The sequence below is a fragment of the Pelobates fuscus genome, chromosome 4 (assembly GCF_036172605.1).
Source record: "Pelobates fuscus isolate aPelFus1 chromosome 4, aPelFus1.pri, whole genome shotgun sequence".
NCBI classification, from domain to species: domain Eukaryota; kingdom Metazoa; phylum Chordata; class Amphibia; order Anura; family Pelobatidae; genus Pelobates; species Pelobates fuscus.
In genome coordinates this window covers 126,987,740-127,001,274 of record NC_086320.1, presented here as the reverse complement: position 1 = coordinate 127,001,274, position 13,535 = coordinate 126,987,740, and the positions used below count along the sequence as shown (strand labels likewise).

General features: G+C 38.5%; 2 protein-coding genes across 3 annotated transcripts in view; both read right to left on the bottom strand.

The window, feature by feature from the left end:
* Positions 1-13,535, bottom strand: part of LDLRAD4 (low density lipoprotein receptor class A domain containing 4) — a 585,185-nt gene that overhangs the window by 313,086 nt on the left and 258,564 nt on the right. For both annotated transcript variants that reach the window (XM_063451607.1, XM_063451608.1), the window contains one exon: positions 5,297-5,437. In XM_063451607.1, coding sequence (XP_063307677.1) covers positions 5,297-5,437 — 141 coding nt within the window. The remainder of the gene's footprint in view (positions 1-5,296; positions 5,438-13,535) is intronic.
* RNMT (RNA guanine-7 methyltransferase) overlaps positions 1-13,535 on the bottom strand; it is a 542,662-nt gene that overhangs the window by 441,520 nt on the left and 87,607 nt on the right. The gene's annotated exons all lie outside the window — the stretch shown is intronic.

Sequence of the window (13,535 nt, the reverse complement as noted above, 5' to 3'; positions counted from 1 at the left end):
ATGTTTGTCAGTGTGTGTCTCTTTGTACCTGCATGTGTGTCAGAGTGTGTATCTCTGTGTCAGAGTGTCTGTGTGTCAGGGTATGTATCTGTGTATATTGTGCCAGTGTATGTTTCTATGTGTCTGTGTATTTGCAATTGCATCAGTGTGTGTATCTGTGTCTCAGTGTGTGTATCTGTGTCTCAGTGTGTGTATCTGTGTCTCAGTGTGTGTATCTGTCTGTGTCAGGGTATGAACCTTTACGTGTGTCAGTGTATGTGTATATGTATGTGTCTGTGTATCTGCATGTTTGTCAGTGTGTGTCTCTGTGTATCTGCATGTGTGTCTTAATTTGTGTCAGTTTATGTATCTGTGCGTCTGCGTATCTGCATTTGTGTCCAGGTGTGTATCTGTGTGTCATGGTATGTATCTGTGTGTCAGGGTGTGTGTCAAGGTATGTACCCTTAAGTGTGCCAGTGTATGTATCTATGTGTGAATGTTTCTGTATGTGTGTCAGGGTATGTATCTGTGGGTCAGGTTATGTAACAGTATGTCTGTGTCTGCATGTATGTCAGTGTCTATATCTGTGTCAGTGTCTGCGTGTGTGTCTCACTGTATCTGTGCATCAGTGTCCGTATCTGTATGTCAGTGTGGGTATCTTTGTCTGTGTGTGTCAGTGTATGCATGTGTGTGTCATTGTGTGTGTCAGTGTCTGTATCTGCATGTGTGGCAGTTGATTTATCTGTGTTTCACTGTATCTGCATATATATCAGGGTATGTATCTTAGTGTCAGGGTATGAATCCTTAAGTGTGTCAGTGTATGTGTATATGTATGTGTCTGTGTATCTGCATGTTTGTCAATGTGTGTATCTGTGTCAGTGTGCGTCTATTTGCATGTGTGTGTGTGTGTGTGTATCTGCATGTGTGTTTCTCTATGTCAGTGTGTCTGTGTGTCAGGATCTGTATCTGTATGTGTGTCAGGGTACATATCTGTATGTGTGTCAGGGTATGTGTCTGTATTTGCGTCAGTGAATGTATCTATGCATCTCTGCATGTGTGTCAGGGTATGTATCCTTATGTTGGTCATGGTAATTATCTGTATGTCAGTGTGTGTATCTGTGTGTCAGTGTGTGTGTCTGTCCGTGTGTCTGTATATCAGGGTATGTATGTATGTGTCTGTGTATCTGCATGTTTGTCAGTATATGCATCTGTGTCAGGTTATGTATCCTTAAGTGTGTCAGTGTATGGATCCATGTGTGTGTATCTGCATGTCTGTCAGGGTTTGTATCTGTATTTGTGTGTCAGGGTATGTATCTACGTGTGTGTCAGTGCCTATATCTGTGTCAGATAAAGGCACTGACACACATGCAGATACATACCCTGACACAGATATAGGCACTGACACATATGCAGATACATACCCTGTGTCAGGGTATGTATCTGCATGTGTGTCAGTGCCTATATGTGTGTCAGTGCCTGTATGTGCATGTGTGTCAGTGTACGGATATGTATGTCAGTGTGGATATCTTTGTCTATATGTGTGACAGTGTATGCATCTGTGTGTGTCAGGATATGTATCTGTATAACTGCATGTGTGTCAGTGTATGTATCTGTGTTTCACTGTATCTGCATATGTGTCAAAATATGTATCTGTGTGTCAGTGTGTGTGTGTGTGTGTGTGTGTCTATGTATATGCATGTGTCATTGTTTTATTCTATCTGTATCTATATGTGTGTCAGTGTTTGTAACTGTGTGTCTGCATGTGTGACAGATTGTGAGTCTGGGGCGGAGGAGAAGCAGGGGGAGCCCAGGGCAGAGAAAAATGGGAGATTGAACAGAGAAAAAACGTATAAATTTGAAATAAATGCAACTATATTAATTACAACATTTTGCTAATGTGAGAGGTAAAATTTATGGAAATGGGGTACTCAAGTGAAAAAAGGTTGGGAACCACTGGTCTAGGAGTATGATGCCTGCATCTAGTGCAAGTGTTTTGTGTCTCTTATTTCACTTTCAAACTGATTCAAAATAAGGGATAGCTGACAGAGGTAGAAAAAAAAGTGTTTTTAAGTAGTTAACTACTTTTGAAACCTGTCCACATACAATCATGTAAGTCAAGATTGTATCTCTATTCCAACTAAAACATGCATGCGATATTCCCTTTGAACCTTTGCTGGTACACAAGGATTGTTTGAGGAAACAATTATCTAGAAAACATTACTCTCATGTTTACCCTTGATTTAACATTTCATGGTTGAACTTGATAAACCATTACCTTTTTAACCTTCTTTACTGTATTTAGTTTACCAGAAAACACAAATGCCTTTAATTCACCTTTGTTTTGCTCATTAGACTAGAGGTATGATTCTTGCTTCTAGTGGGAACGGTTCAGAGTTTTAACCTTCACATAATGGTCCTACAATTGGGATTTGCTATTCACTTTTGTCAGCATAATGGGACTGTAAATATTAACCATTTTGTCAGATGTCTTATTTTATTTAATAATTACAAATGGTTTAAAATATAGGACAATTCAAAAAGCACAAAAAAAGCATATTCAGTTTAGGGCTTATGTGATTCCCAAACAAGGACAAATATATTTCTGCATGTCCAGATTTTGTCACTTTCTTCAAGAACAGGAGTTTGAGTTTTTTCACCTTGTGTACAGAGATTGGTTTGGAAATTAGGGATCTATAAAACATTTACACAACATGTTTACTCTTGATTTTACATTTCAGAGATTAACCTTATGAACGTAATCCTTTCAGCTTTTTTTACTGCAACCATTTTACAGAAAACACATGCTTATTGGTCCAGGAATATGATTCTTGCTTCTTGTATGAGGTTCAGATTTCAATTCTCAAGCCCCTGTATTTTAAATGTTGTTCTAGGCCTAAATTAAATTGTATGTACCTGTAACTATTAACAATTATGTCCAATTTCTTATTTCACTTGGGAATTACAAACAAGGTTTTTCGCTAAAGATGAGCTTTAAATTTGAGAATTAAGTAGCTGAACTATAAGCATAGCTAGCTTGAAGATTTTTCTAATTCAGCTACTTTGGCCTTAAATTTGAATTCAACTTTGCATTGACTTTAAATTCCTGACAATTCTCACTTCTATTTTAAACATGGTACATTTTGGAGTATTAAAAATAAAAAAATGATTTACACACAGTGTACAGAGGTGATTTCCAAAGAAGTAGGTCACTCACCCAATTCTAACAGGACTGTGATACTCCTTTCACAGTATTATTATTGGTGCATAGAGATAGGTTTGGGAAACAATGATCGAGAAACTATTTACAAAATATGCAATCTCACAAAAATAAATTCAGCGCGGAAGCAAAGTGATAATAGTCCAAAAGCAGCTGGAACACCAATACGGAGTCTCTCTTTTCCGATCAGAAAACTGGATAAAAACAGGGGGGTAGGTGCAGCGCTTCAGTAATCCTTGACAAGGTATATATGGAGAGAACCAGAGAAGAAATAATAGTGTAGTATTTAAAACTGTAGTGGTGATAGATAAAATAAAATATATGCACTCATACTTTGCTGGAGCTTCAATACAGCTCCAGTGTAGCGCCTGGGCGGAATAATCCGCGCCTATGGATCAAGGGCAGAGATAATTCTTTGATTTATAGGTGTGCTAGGGGGTAAAAAATTACTTTAATATAAAAAAAATAAAAATAAAAGTAATACAATATATAATAAAATAAAATAGTGATAAAAAAAGTTATAAACAATACACTTAACGCATTTCTCCTTGGATAGGCTGGTAAAAACACTTTTGATAAGGCCTATCCAAGGAGAAACGTGTTAAGTGTATTGTTTATAGGCATGTGCATGGGGAAAATTTTCGGTTCAGTTCGGCATTCCAAAATCCAGGACTTTCGCAATTCGAGACTTCGGCAATTCGGCACTTCAACACTTCGGCACTTCGGCACTTCTATTGCAGCCGCTTAGTAGATAACTCCCTAATTCCCACGGTATTAGGGAGTTATCTACTAAAAGGCTGAAAGACCTAAATTGGTCTTTCAGCCACATTTACTAATACTAAGTAATCTTCACTTAGTATTAGTAAATTTGGCTGAAATACCAATTTAGGTCTTTCAGCCTTTTAGTAGATAGCTCCCTAATACCGTGGGAATTAGGGAGTTATCTACTTATTCATTCCTGTCATTACATTGACAGGCTAAGTAACTTACATTTTATATGAATGTATGTGACTTGATTGTTGTAAGTGTTGCAAATGCTTACAGCTGAATCCTGGCTATGTTTGTATACTTTTTATTTAAAATTGTATACAATGTAACATTCTTCTCCTTTCACTGGGTAAGTATATTAGTACTTAGGCAATACTGTGCTTCGGAACTTCAGGACTTCGGAAATTCGGACATTCTGAAGTACCAGAATGTCCGAATTGCCCGAAATTCGTCCGAATTCATATTCAGATCGAAACGAATTGCACATGTCTAATTGTTTATAACTTTTTTATCACTATTTTATTTTATTATATATTGTATTACTTTTATTATTTTTTTAATATTAACGTACTTTTTTAATTGGACCTAACTTTGCTGCTGTTGGATTGTTTGGAGCTATATCCCTGGTGGGGGGATCATACCACCGAAGCGCTTTGGATTGAGCAAACTGGAACTTGCTCTTTAGCATATGAGTAGGTTTAACTTATTTATTTCTGCTTACACTCCTTTTTACGGTGTACACTCTTGTGGCTCTGTTTGTTTATCTCCAAATATACACGGATATTTACACCTGTATCCTTGAGTGGGGATTATACCACTTCAAGCGCTATTAGAGGAGTCAGGTTTTACGGCTCCATTACACGCAAGTGTACATTTTATAGTTTTTACCAACCCTTGCTTCATAGCTCTACATACTTCACCATATACGATTTTTATTGTTTTTTTTTTGTTTTTTTTTTATGAGGATACCCCCTACCACACCTATAATTCAAAGAACTACCTCTGCACTTGATCCATAGGCGGTGATTATTCTGCCCAGGCGCATACACTGGTACTGTATTGATGCTCCAGGAAAGTGTGAGTGCACATCTTTAATTTTACCTAACACCACTACAGTTTTAAATACTACACTATTTCTTCTCTGGTTCTCTCCACATATACCTTGTCAGGGATTACTGTAACACTGCACCTACCCCCCTGTTTTTATCTGCAAAATATCACATAATTTAACATTTAAGGTCTTACAAACTCTAAATCATAGAAAAAACAAATTAAGAAATTGCTAAATGTACTAGGAGCTACAACATGCATTAGATACACGTTTGTACTTACAGTTAAATATACCTGGAGGTGGATGCTCAGTCACCAGGGGGCAGTTTTCTTCATCACTGTTATCCCCACAATCATTCAACTGGTTACAAATCAACGAACCAAGATACAAACAATTGCCACTGGTGCAGGTGAATTTGCACTCTGAAGAAAAAAAAATAATAATATTGAATACTTTTTATTAGATAAAACAATAGAAGAAAAATATATAAAATTGCATCAGCTCATGAAACATTAGTAAAAAATCAATAATAAAAAATCCAGAATAATATGATTAGAAAAAAATGGTTCTACTGTACTAAAAGTCAAATTTGCTTTAGCAAACCCGGCTAATAAAATTCAGCTCAATTCTCCTGCATTAAGTTGATAACATTCCTTGATGGTTCACAGTATTAACTAAAAAAAACGCCTGATACCCAAATTAAGCCATACAAATCCCTTTCATTTTCAAATGATTCTCTTTGCACCTTCGAGGCTATGGTTCCAAGAGCCCTCTGGTGCCATACTATGGTAAACGCTTATGCTGTGACACTTAACCTGATTAAGGTAAGTAAATGCCTACCATAAGCTGTCAAAATTAACAAAAACAAACTTGTAACTACATTTTTATAGCCTATTGTTAATAATAGCTGCTTCTACAGATACCGGTCACTTGCAAATAAACCACAGAAACAAACACTTGGGCATGCACACTTCAGGCAAACTGTGGCTGGACAATTAAAGGGACAATGTAGGCACCCAGACCACTTCAGCTAACTTAAGCTAATCAAAGTGGTCTGGATGCATTGTCCCTTTTGTCCCTTAGAGCTGCAATGTTTACATTGTGCCAGGAATAGTGCCAGAGATAGTGCCAGGAATAGAGCTTTGTATTCCTGGCACTACAGTATCCCTTAAAAGCTAGTAACAGGTTTGGAACATTATTTTTAGTTTCCACTGTATGTGTAGGAATTTAGCAACCCTCAACTTCTTTACAACAGGCCAGAGTCCACTGCAGTTGGTAGTGAGGAGCAGCAGGGTTGGAAACCAGACTTAAAGCAAATGCTAAGTGTGGCGGAACCAGCCCCGCCACTCGTGCCTGGAGAGGACTGCTTGCCAGCCTCTTGCCCTGTGACTATGGCCGTGGGATGTATTGCCCTTCTAGGAACTGATTTGGGCATGTTGTATTTTATTATGCTGCTACTGGCCCTTTAAGAACCATCTGGGGACATACTGTGGAGTTACTGGGTGGCCACCATTTCATGTATCAGAGGCACATGGTGAGAACAATGGATGAAGCACATGGTGAGAACAATGGATGGCGGCCATTTTAACTCACATACATTGTTGTGACTTTTCTACACGGTGCCATCTCGTCGGTATTTGGTGCACAAATACATCGTGCAGTAGTTTTAAACTATACAACAGGGGACACATTATACAGTAATTATTTTTCATAAAGCCTGTATATGTTCTGCGGAATCTGCATTAAACTGTATCTTCCAAACTACTAAACGGATCTGGGTGCATTTTGGATATGTGGTTCACCCAGAACCATGGGGTTATTGCATGTTTTGGGGTCCCTGTGATATGTTTTATAAAACTGTATTTCTCTGCCTGTGATAATTATATTACCTATTGTGTTCAGTAATCATATCACAGGCAGAGGGGAGGATTTTGTGTGGGAGTGTCTGTGTGTATTGTACGGATTGATTGGTTGTATTTCAAAACCCTGTGGGCAGTACTATGTTTGTGGATTGTGAATAAAAGAGGCTGTGTGTGCCAGTACAGTCAGTTCTGCTTGACCTCAAAATGAAGTGTCGTCTCGTTATTGGGGGAATTGGATTGTATGCTGATTGCCAGGAGTGTAAGCTGATTGTATGCTTTTCCTGTTCAGCTGTTTACAGCATTCATTAATGACCACTATAGGCACCCAGACCACTTCAGCTCAATGAAGTGGTCTGGGTGCCAGGTCCCTCTAGGGTTAACCCTGCCTGCTGTAAACATAGTAGGCTGGATTAACCCATATATATACTTAGCCGTTTGGGAGAAACTGCTATGTTTATATATGGGTTAAACCAGCCTCTAGTGGCTGTCTCATTGACAGCCGCTAGAGGTGCTAAAACACTTCTCACTGTGATTTTCACAGTAAGAAGATGCCAGCCTCCATAGGAAAGCATTGAGAATGCTTTCCTATGTACTGACTGAATGCGCGCACGGCTCTTGGCAGGAGGGGGACCCTGAGGGTGGGGACACCCTAAGGGCACTATAGTGCCAGGAAAAGAAGTTTGTTTTCCTGGCACTATAGTGGCCCTTTAATGTTAATTGTGTGCTGGGGCTAGTTGTAATTCTGTGCATAAAAAGTGTCTGACAGATATCATAATCTTGTTCCCTGCATAGGGGAGATTGCTATCCCCGTCCTTCCACCAATTGTGTATTGCTCCCTTCCTTCCTCTCTCCATTACATACAGATTTTTGTCCGTTTGTTTTTTTTTTAGATAAAAATCTTCCCTGCCCTTGACTCCCCACTCCCTCCCTGCCCTTCCAGACCCAGAGCTGATGAAACGGTCCTATCAAATCTGTGAATAGACAGCACAAGGCATATGTGACGTCACACAGAAGTGTGGAAGGCCAGGTACCCAGATTCTAGTTAAAACTTCTTATTTTGCCTACCACTCAAATGGTTTTAATGGTCTTGCAGGGTAGGAAACCCACAACCCTTAGTGAACAAATATATCATAGTATAAAATCGCATTAAAAACAACTTCATAAAGCAAAATAAAAATAAAAATCAATAGTGGGTTGATATAAAACAGGAGACAAAGCTTGAGGGTGTTTTATAGTGTGTGACTCTAACTACCATAGCATTATTCAATTTCAACATGTTTTTTACAAGACATATTCACATTGCAATTAATTTCTTCATTAAAGGGACACTATAGGCACCCAGACCACTTTAGCTCATTGAAGTAGTCTAGGTGCAGTGCCCCTATTGCACTTAGTGCTACAATGTAGAACACTGCAGTTCCATTCAATACCGTTCCAGGCAGCACTAAGTTTACTTCCAGTGGCTGTCACAGCCACTGGAGGTGCTATCTAGATGCTAACATACTTTTGGTCAAGTAGCTGATGCTGGACGTCCTCACGCACTGCATGGGGACATGCAGCATCAGCTATTTCCCCAAAGGAAAGCATTGATTTAATGCTTTCCTATGTGGAGGGCCTAATGCGCTCGGAGCACTTGCTGTAACATCGAAGGAGGCAGAACCGTGACCTACCATCGAGGGACATCCGCGCTCGGATCAGGTAAGTAAATAAATGGTTTTGTTTTAACTCTTTATTTATCACCCCAAGGGAAGGAGGGGGGCATGAGGGAGGGGGGAGGCAGGGGGAGCTCTAGTGCCAGGAATACATCTCTGTATTCCTGGTGCTATAGTATCCATTTAAGGATCTCTATAGAGCCAGCTAATTATTTATTTGCTTTCATATTAAGGCCCTTAAAGTTTAAATATCAGCCTGTGTCATTTGAAAGAAAAAGATTAATTGATTCTCATTTTGAATTTTCTGGATATCACCCCTGACATGACAGTTCATGGGTCATGCAGCCATAGAATTTACAGTTTATTCCCAATATGCGCATATGTAACCAGTAAAAGGTTTCAGGTTTGCATAGAGTTGTTTTAAGTTAAAATAAGTATTAAGTCCTGGTGTTTTGATCTTCTGAAAATAGATGGTTTAAAATACACAAATTTTTTCGTAAAAAATAAATAAATCATGCACTAGAAAATTGAAAGAAGAGCAATGGATTTTATTTCTCCATCTGGGACAATTCACACTATGTTCAGCTTCTCCACCCACACATACTCATGTTATAAATAGAATATTATAATCATACAAGCACTTAGAAACACTGTTACAGTGTTGGTGTATGAGAAAATGTGTGTGTGTCAAATCAATGAGGATGTGTGTCTGTGACTGTCGGTGAGAGTGTGTGACTGAATGTATGTGTCTGTCAGTGAATGTGTGTGTGTCAGCATGTCTCAAATCAGTGAGGTGTGTATGCATATCTGAGAGTGTGTCTGTCAGAGAAAGAGTGTATTGGTTAAGCAGTGTGTGTTCCAATGACTGTGGCATGTCAAATTTGTGTCAGTGTCCTCTGTGTGTAAATGTGTGCATGTCAGTGTCCTCTGTGTGTAACTATTATGGGTGTATTATATTTTACATTTTACAAAATTACATTTTGTGACTTTTATACTTCAGATTAATATAGTTCATACACTCCTCCTTACATACAATATTCACATTATGTCATTTATTTTAAATATATTTTTATACTTCCTTCAATCAGGTAGTATGTTTTTCAATATTGGATTAACTTAAATATCAATGTTTACACATTTTATTTGGAATTAAAATCAATAGAAATTACATTCTCAAGGCAAGAGTACAGAGGCATAGTTTTATAGACCTGCAAGGATTTTTCACCATAATAGGTTGAGAAACACTGCTGTGGTCAACGGCCATAACATATTCTGAGCTGGGAGAATTGAGAAAAAAGGGTCAGGAAGCAGGTAAAAAAGGAGAGGAGCAATGGAAGAGAAAAGGAAGATAGTAGTAAGAGAGAAGGAAAAGGAAATTTAAAAAAAAGAGAGTGTGGCGAAGGAGGGTGTGACGATCCTATACCCCAAACATTCTTTGTCACACCGGCCTACACAAAGCCATATAATGTATTGTGAGCCTACTGTCCAATTAACATCATACTGGATCATCTGGCAAGCATACATATTTGATAGACTGGACACATCATTTCTATATTGAATAGACTACAATACTCATTTGGATACATCTTGCTACAAAGGAAACTGCTAAATCTCACCTGGATACACCCTGCTTCAATTGGGAACTACCAAATTCAGCTGGATACATCCTCACTACAATGAAGAGACCAAAAAAACATTCACACAAGGTAGTGTAAAGATTCCCTGCAGTAAAATTCCAGTTAATTGCAGACTGAAGGAAATCCAACAAATATGATTAATTCCTGGAAAATCCATCTATTCCAACTTTGAAAATCGTGTAAATATACTCATTAATATTCAGTAAGACAAACTGATTTCCATGAAAATAAGAATATTTTCTAAACAGCTTTTATGACAAAAAATACGCAGTTTGCTTTATCAGACTGGAGCTATGGAATATACAATTCAAATACTTATCTCACCTCAGTCAAGCTAAGTTTTTCACACCTCACTCAGAGCCTCAAAGCAAAATGTACTCTTACGCCGGAGGTGCCCTAAGCAAGCCAAAAAGCTTTTCAGACTCACACCATCAAATATATTTTAAAAGATCGCAGGATTCTGAAGAAAACACATAGAGGCTGCATAGGTGGAAAAACAAAGAGGAAACAAAGCAAATGCACCACACCCAAGATTATAAGGCCTACTTTGGAAAAGACACTTTGACATAGTTCCAAATACAAAAGCGAACATATCAACATTAATCCAAATTCTCATCAAAGATGCAGCACTAATTAAAAAAAAAAAAAACCTTCCCCACCCTCAGGATTACTGTGTCAATACTATACTTGGTAATGCAAGATCTATAAAAAAATTAATAAAATAAAAATAACACCATTATCTATGACCTTAGTAAATCAGCAGATCTAGGGTGTATTACAAAAATCTGTCATGACAGAAATGCAGGCCAGGCAAAACCACCAAACTATTCAACAATCCACTGTCCAAGGAAAAATAGAAAAAGAGGAGTGCACCAATTTGTTTATTTTAATCCTCGGGCCCGTTACAGTGTGAAATCCAGCAACAGTTAAAAGTGTGTTCTGCCAGAAATGCAGCAGGCATTAGCTTTACAATTCTCCTGATCTACTGCCCACCTGGAGATGGAAAGCAATTCCTGCATGAATTCATAGAGCTGGTATCTGTATTTGTTTTAGAACACCAAAGATGGCTTATGCTGGGGGATTTTAAATATGCATGGGTAGATGATAAGTCTTCACAGTTTGGATAAGACCCACTTTGCACAATGCAGTCACTGGGCTTCTCCCAAGCTTTTATTTCTGCTACCCACAAGAGTGGCCACACTCTAAACCTCGTATTTACCACTGAAGTAAAAATCTCAAACCTAATGATAAACCCAGTCATGTGGTCTGATCATTACTTTACTTTTCAATACTAGCCACTCACATACCCCTGCTCCCATAGAGACAAATAAAGGATGTAACCCCACCCCAGATACTCAGGTCTAATCTTGATTTTAATTATCTGTTAAACGGCTGTGATTATGTAGACTCTCTGGAACTACAGCAATATAAATGTGAAACTTGCCTTAGATTTCAGTGCTCCAGTATGCACTCAACCTCATACCACTCATCACCCAACAAAGTATGCTCTCTTGAACAGGGATGGAGGAAATCCAAGACAGTGGCAATTTCCATCTAAGCTTAAATTGGCAGAACATGTATGTGCTTACCAAAAAGCAATTAAACAGGAAAAAAAAAATCTGATTTCTTCTCACAAGAAATCACAAAAGTAAAATATAGACCAGTCTTGTCACACAGTTCAAAAACTAAACAATCCAGCTTACCTTAATAGCATTTTAACCCAGTCAAAATGTGAGGAGTTTGGTGCCATCTTTACCTACTAAGTGTCAACTAACATAACATCCTAAAAGAACACTCTCACAGGACTTATTAGGCCCAAAAACATTTTCCCATCTAACAGGACAAGCTTTGATTATGTTAAAAATAAAAAAGAAAACAACATCAAACAAACAATAAAAGCTGCATGACAACTTGCAATCTGGATCCTGGACCAACACACCTTTTAATTGGATTGTCGCGGCTCTCTACAGACAGGGTCCTTTCCAATATGTTATTTTACAGGCCTATCTCAAACGTGTAAGGAAGAACTTATGCCCGTTTGATGTCACACAGACATTGTTGAATCTACCAAGGGATGTGTTTTTGCCTTCTTCACCCACTCCAAAGTGTCCATCTATGGCAGAATAGCCAAATTACGTTTTTGAATCCCACCTGGAATTTGAAAGCATAATGAATAGACTAGGAGATATTTCTAGAGAGATTATTGGAAAGGCTGTAGGGTACAGGGAACAGATGCCTATTTGGTGGGAGTGCCCATTGGTCATGACTGTACTAATTTACATTTTCCTTAGGCCAATACAACCAGACTTTTTAACCTTACTATTAACCAAATCCTTGGATGGTATAATGTCCAAGGAACAAAAGCTGCGTAATAACATAACATTGGCAGGTAGGCGGGCACGCAGGTTAGTAGGAGCGTTGCCAGATAATGATCAGACCATTCTGAAGGTCAAACATAACGTCTTAATACAGGGAGTGCAGAATTATTAGGCAAGTTGTATTTTTGAGGATTACATTTTATTATTGAACAACAACCATGTTCTCAATGAACCCAAAAAACTCATTAATATCAAAGCTGAATATTTTTGGAAGTAGTTTTTAGTTTGTTTTTAGTTTTAGCTATTTTAGGGGGATATCTGTGTGTGCAGGTGACTATTACTGTGCATAATTATTAGGCAACTTAACAAAAAACAAATATATACCCATTTCAATTATTTATTTTTACCAGTGAAACCAATATAACATCTCAACATTCACAAATATAAATTTCTGACATTCAAAAACAAAACAAAAACAAATCAGTGACCAATATAGCCACCTTTCTTTGCAAGGACACTCAAAAGCCTGCCATCCATGGATTCTGTCAGTGTTTTGATCTGTTCACCATCAACATTGCGTGCAGAAGCAACCACAGCCTCCCAGACACTGTTCAGAGAGGTGTACTGTTTTCCCTCCTTGTAAATCTCACATTTGATGATGGACCACAGGTTCTCAATGGGGTTCAGATCAGGTGAACAAGGAGGCCATGTCATTAGATTTTCTTCTTTTATACCCTTTCTTGCCAGCCACGCTGTGGAGTACTTGGACGCGTGTGATGGAGCACTGTCCTGCATGAAAATCATGTTTTTCTTGAAGGATGCAGACTTCTTCCTGTACCACTGCTTGAAGAAGGTGTCTTCCAGAAACTGGCAGTAGGACTGGGAGTTGAGCTTGACTCCATCCTCAACCCGAAAAGGCCCCACAAGCTCATCTTTGATGATACCAGCCCAAACCAGTACTCCACCTCGCTGGCGTCTGAGTCGGACTGGAGCTCTCTGCCCTTTACCAATCCAGCCACAGGCCCATCCATCTGGCCCATCAAGACTCACT